Source organism: Physeter macrocephalus, chromosome 2 (assembly GCF_002837175.3).
Source record: "Physeter macrocephalus isolate SW-GA chromosome 2, ASM283717v5, whole genome shotgun sequence".
Taxonomy (NCBI): Eukaryota; Metazoa; Chordata; class Mammalia; order Artiodactyla; family Physeteridae; genus Physeter; species Physeter macrocephalus.
In genome coordinates, this window is record NC_041215.1 from 21,264,118 (window position 1) to 21,269,985 (window position 5,868).

Consider the following 5,868-nt stretch of genomic DNA (forward strand, 5'->3'; position numbering starts at 1 on the left):
TTCCCTGTGGTTTGTTCTTTTATTCAGCAAATGTACAACTCAGCGTTGAGCGCTTACCTTGTGTGTTGGGCTCCGGGAACCTACACATCGTTCCCCTGTCCCTGGCGCTCACCTGAGGACAGGGGCAGTTCTTAACGATCCACACAGCTCCACAAAGAAGCACCCTGGACGCCCCCCCACCCCAAGTTTATCTTGAGTCAGTTAGAGACTCAAAGACCAGGCTCCAAACCTACCTCCTCCTACAAACACTCGCTCCCAGATGTCCCCCCCGTTGTCTGCCTCTGCGTTGTCCCTCTAAAGAGGTCGTTCCTTCCCTAGCCTCCTCCCTTCATTTTACAAATGTTTGTTCTGTGTCAAAGACGTGCTCAGTCACTGGGGACACATCAGAGAGCAAGACGTAAGATTTCTGCCCTCATGGAGGTCACAGTCTGTCTGGTGGGACTGATGGGACAATAAACACACACAAAAACCCTTTCAGGTCCTGGTAAATGATCTGAAGATAATAAAACAGAGAGACATATGGAAAGTGATGAGAAGGGGCTACTTCAGATGTATGAGTGTCCTATGGCTGCTGTAACAAATTACCACAAGCTATATTTTTAAACAACACATTTATTAGAGTTTTGGAGGTCAGAAGTCTAAAATGGGTGGCAGGTTCCTTCCAGAGGCTTCAGGAGAGAATCCATTTCCTTGTCTTTTCCAGCTTCTAGAGGCTGCCAGAGTTCCATGGCTCATGGTCCTGGATCACTCTGACCTCTGCTACCACTGTCACATCACCTTCTCTGTCTCCCTCTGACCCTCCTGCTTCCCTTTTATAAGGTCACTTGTGATTACCTTGGGGCCACGTGGATAATACAATATAACTCTACTTCATTTTCATTAACTTTAAAAAATATATTTATTTATTTGGTTGCACCAGGTCTTAGTTGTGGCAGGAGGGCTCCTTAGTTGCGGCTTGCTGGCTCCTTAGTTGTGGCACGCGAACTCTTAGTTGCAGCAGGCATGTGGGATCTAGTTCCCTGACCAGGGATCAAACCTGGGCCCCCTGCATTGGGAGCATGGAGTCTTAACCACTGCACCAAAAGGGAAGTCCCCATTTTCATTAATTTAATGAAAGATCCTCAATCTTTAAGGATCCTCAAGATTGTTAAATTAATCACATCTGCAAAGTCCCTTGTGCTGTGTAAGGTATCACATTCACAGGTTCTGGGGATTAGGACATGGATATCTTTGGGGGGGGGTGTCTTTATTCTGCTTGCCCTAGATGAGGTGGTCAGGGAAGGCTTCTTGGAGGAGGTGACCTTGGAATTGCAACCTGAGTGAAATGTACAGAGAAGCTCCTGGATTGAGAAAATCCTTCAGAGCCTGGCTGTGTTGTCCCCTCCTCAGAGAGAGCTTCCCAGATGAACTCATGTCCCATTGGTGTCCATCCACAGTGGGGCTCACATCTGGGCAGCTTTTGAGGTGAACCAAACTGAACTGAACTGAATGGATTCATCATTCCATCCCAGGCGGAACACCCACCACCCCTGCCCTGACTCCCCCAGCCCCGTCTCTTCCTCTGGTCCAGCCCTGACCTCGTGTGTGGCAGTGGGGATTCACTGTGTGTGTGTATCCTGGTCTGTCCTCTCCTCCCAGGGTCTCATGTGGATCTGTTAAAAGATGGAAGAGTCCTGATTCTAGTGACAATGATCCTTTTCTAATTAAACAATTTTAAAAATCTCATATTCACAGTTCACAAAACATTGCACTGTGTCAAAGGAGGCAGCGAGTACATCCCCATTTCACAGACTGAGAAACTGAGGCTCAGAGAGGCAAAGTCACTTGTCCAAGGTTGCCCAGCAACTCGGCAGCAGTGAACCCAGGCCAGTCGGGTCCCATCCACCCTTAGGTGGATGTCAAGGGCACAGCCCCTCTTCGGGGGTGCAGGGAACCCCCACTACTTGCCCAAGGTCACGGAGGCAACGGCGGGGAGACTCCAGGCGCTTGATTCCCCATAGTCAGTGAGGTCCAGAGCAGCCACCTGGATGCAGTACTTGGCTTGGGGCCTCACAGCCTTGAGGGTGAAGGATGTGCCTTCAATTGGTCCCACCTGAAAGCAGAAGGAGGTCTGGGTCAGTGGAAACAAGGAAGCTATGTGATCAAGCCTTCCGTCCCCATGTTCGGGCTGCTGCTCCAAGACTCAGGCACCTATGTCAATCCTCAATGGCATGCCCTCTGCGGCCCCCTGTATATCTTCGGACATCTTAAACATCATGCTGAGCAGGGAGAGCCTGCTCCTCCCTGGCCAGCCAATTCTTGGTCGACCAGGAACATGCCTTTCATATAAAAACCAATCCACCCCGAGTCCACACCCCCATCCATCCCCTCTCTCTCTACTGGTCACACACCAGCCCATATCCCCACCCTACCCTAAATCACCCCAGGGCCAGATGCCAAGCAACTAGAGACCACCCTGCAGCCCAGAGCCCACTGGAATTATTCAAACTCGCTTACCCTAAGCTGTTCACCTGCCCCGCCTAGCCTTCCCCGAGGAAACCCCAATCCACCTCTGGCCTGGGCTCTCCCCTGGCTCCCACTTCAGCCTCCTGATGTCCCAAAGTTGCCCACATGGCCCTGCGTGGCGTGATGTGTCCTCTTTTCTGGGGAAATGTAATAAATTCTTCTTTCGATGGCCTTGACCTCTCCATGTCCTCACTCAGGCACCTCCACGGATTAAAATCCCTGGGCACCAATGAGACACCCTCTCAGCTCTGCCTTTCCGGTTCTCCGCCCTGTCCCCTCTGTCCCCGCCACTCCACACTCTCCCTCCAACATCGGGGTCCCTCTCATCCTTGGCATGTCCCATGTCAGCCACCACCGGCAGCTTCCCAAGTTCAGGTCTGACTATGTCCCTCCTTCCTCTGTACAAGCTGTCCCATATGGCAGCCGGATGTGATGCTTTACGTTTTAAATTTAGATTAATTAGTCATTGTACAATCTTGCAAATACACCAAAGTTACTGGCTTGTGCACTTTAAAACAGAGAACTTCGTGGCATGTAAATTCTGTCTCAATGTTAAAATTGCAAGCATTTACAAAATTAAATTAATGAATACTACATCCACTTTAAAAGCCCATTCCTCGACTCCTCACCAGGTTGCAACAGCTTGGCAGCCTCACACGGCCCGAGGCTACCGTCTTGGACGGTGTGGATGTGGAACATTTCTACTGTTGCGGAAGGTTCTAAGGGACAGGATTGCAAAAGCCTAAACCCTGCAAAGACCCAGCTCCTCAGCCCAGCATCCAAGGCTGCCCAGGACACAACTGCCCCGCCCATATGCTCACTGACTGATACCCTGCCTTTATTTTTTAAGAATGTAAAACAATATACCGGTGCTCTCAATTGAGGTGAAATTCACATGACGTAAAAATTAACCATTTCAAGGTGGATAATCTAGTGGCATTTAGTACATTCAAAGTGTTGGGCAACCATCACCACTATCTAGTTCCAGAACATTCCATCCCCCAAAACAGAAGCCCCATCCCCATTAGCAGTCACCCTCTCTCCCTCCCCCAGCCCCTGACAACCACTAATCCAATCTCTGTCTCTGTGAATTTGCCTGTTCTGGATGTTTCCCACCAATGGAATCACACACAGTGTGTCCTCCTGTGTCTGGCTTCTCTCTCTGAGCATCGTGTTCTCAAGGGTCCATCCACATTGTAGCGAGTGTCAGGGCTTCTCTCCTTATCATGGCTGAGTGATGTTCCCGTGTGTTGAGGGGCCACATTGTGTTTATCCATCATCCGTTGACGGGCACTTGTGTTATTTGCACCTTTTGACCATTGTGAGTGGTGCTGCTGTGAACATTCGTGTACAAGCAATTGTTCGAGGCCCTGTTTTCAATTCTTTTGGGTAGATGCCCAGGATTGGAACTGCTGGGCTGCGTTCATGTCTCACACCAGCACCCCAAGCTGTGACCCACACCCCACTGTACCTTTGCACATGCTCTTCCGTCTAACCGGGAACCGCCCTCCCGGTCACCTCATCCTCCTCACCTGGCGGAAGCGGGCAGCTCCATGACGCTTGTAGCGGATCCGGTACTTGAGTGAGAAGATCTCTGGGAAGGGCCAGGACCGGGGGGGTTCCCATTGCACCCAGAGCCGCTGCCCAGGGAGGGGGCTCAGGCGCACACCTTCTGGAGGGTCCGGTTTGACTGATGGACAAGCAGGAGGCAGGCTCAGCGGAGGGCACATTCATTCATTCGTTCAACCAACCAACCAATAAATATTAATTGAGTGTCTGCTGAGTGTCCAGGGATGTTCTGGATACTGGGGACACAGTAGTCTTGTCACCTTGGAGCTCAATCCCCCGGGCAGAAGATAAGACACGAGGCAGATCCGAAGGTCATAAAGAGGAGGGAAGAAAGCTCAGGAGTGCAAGGAGGGTAGTGGGTTGCAATGTTTTTGGAGACATAACTCACATACCAGAGAATTCACCCTTTGAAAGTGTACAGTTCAGTGGTTTTAGTATATTCACAGTGTCATGCAACCATCACCACCATTTAATCTGGAACATTCCATCTCCCCAAAAGAAGCCCCATCCTCGTGAGGAGTCAGCCCCCCATTACTCCCTCCCCAGCCCCTGACAACCACAAACCCACTCTCTGTGTCTGTGGATCTGCCTGTTCTGGACACTTCTCATCAATGGAGTCACACACCGTGTGTCCTTCTGTGTCTGGCTCCTCTCACTGAGCGTCGTGTTCTCAAGGTCCATCCAGGTTGTAGTGAGTGTCAGTGGTCTGGAACATTCCATCTCCCCAAAAGAAGCCCCATCCCCGTGAGGAGTCAGCCCCCCATTACTCCCTCCCCAGCCCCTGAAAACCACAAACCCACTCTCTGTGTCTGTGGATTTGCCTGTTCTGGACGTTTCCCATCAGTGGAATCACACCCTGTGTGTCCTTCTGTGTCTGACTTCTCTCACTGAGCGTCGTGTTCTCAAGGTCCATCCAGGTTGTAGTGAGTGTCAGTGCTTCTCTCCTTTTTATGGCTGAATAATATTCCATTGTGGGGATGGACACGTTTTGTGTATCCATTCATCAGTTAATGAGCATTTGTGTCGTTTCTAATTTCTGCCTATTATGGATAATGCTGCTATGAACATTCATGCGCAAGTTTTTCTGCAAACGTGCTTTCCATTTTCTCTTAGATATATACCTAGAATTGGAATTGCTGGATTACATGGTAACATGTTTAGCTCTTTGAGGGACTGCCAGTCTGCTTTCTAATAACCACCAGCAATGTATGATGGTTTGCAATTTTTAAAAAAATGCTTAGGGAGGACTCACTGAGGAGATGACATCTGAGTTGAGAGCTAAAGGAGGTGAGGGAGTGAACAGTGTGGAGGCCTGGGGGAAGAGCCTTTTGGGCAGGGGGAACAGCACGTGTGAAGGTCCTGGGGCAGGACTGTGCCTGGTGTGTGGGAGGAACAGCGAGGAGGCCCGTGTGTCTGGAGCAGAGTGAGCGAGGGGGAGAGAGGGAGGAGGGGAGGGCAGGGAGGGGACAGGAACAGATGGTGGGAGCCCTGGAGGGCTGTAGGCAGGGCAACAGTGGGACCTGACTCAGATGCTCACAGGCGCCCTCTGGTGGCTGCTGTGGGGAGGACAGATTGTGGGAAAGAGGGCAAGAGCCCAAGGGGGGACCCGACTGGAGCGCTCACAGGCACCCTCTGGTGGCTGCTGCGGGGAGGACAGACTGTGGGCAAGAGGGCAGGCGCCCAAGATGGGACTTGACTTGAGTGCTCACAGGCGCCCTCTGGTGGCTGCCGTGAGGAGGACAGATGAGGGTGAGGGCAGGAATAGGGGACCAGGATGGAGGGGCTGCCACTGGT

General features: G+C 51.3%; 1 protein-coding gene across 1 annotated transcript in view; it reads right to left on the reverse strand.

The window, feature by feature from the left end:
* Positions 1–770: 770 nt before the first annotated feature.
* Positions 771–5,868, reverse strand: part of EBI3 (Epstein-Barr virus induced 3) — a 12,001-nt gene continuing 6,903 nt past the window's right edge. The window contains exons 4-7 of the mRNA XM_028495356.2: positions 5,327–5,352; positions 4,700–4,772; positions 4,038–4,195; positions 771–2,092 (exon numbers count right to left, since the gene is read on the reverse strand). Coding sequence (XP_028351157.2) covers positions 1,940–2,092; positions 4,038–4,195; positions 4,700–4,772; positions 5,327–5,352 — 410 coding nt within the window. The 3' untranslated portion in view covers positions 771–1,939. The remainder of the gene's footprint in view (positions 2,093–4,037; positions 4,196–4,699; positions 4,773–5,326; positions 5,353–5,868) is intronic.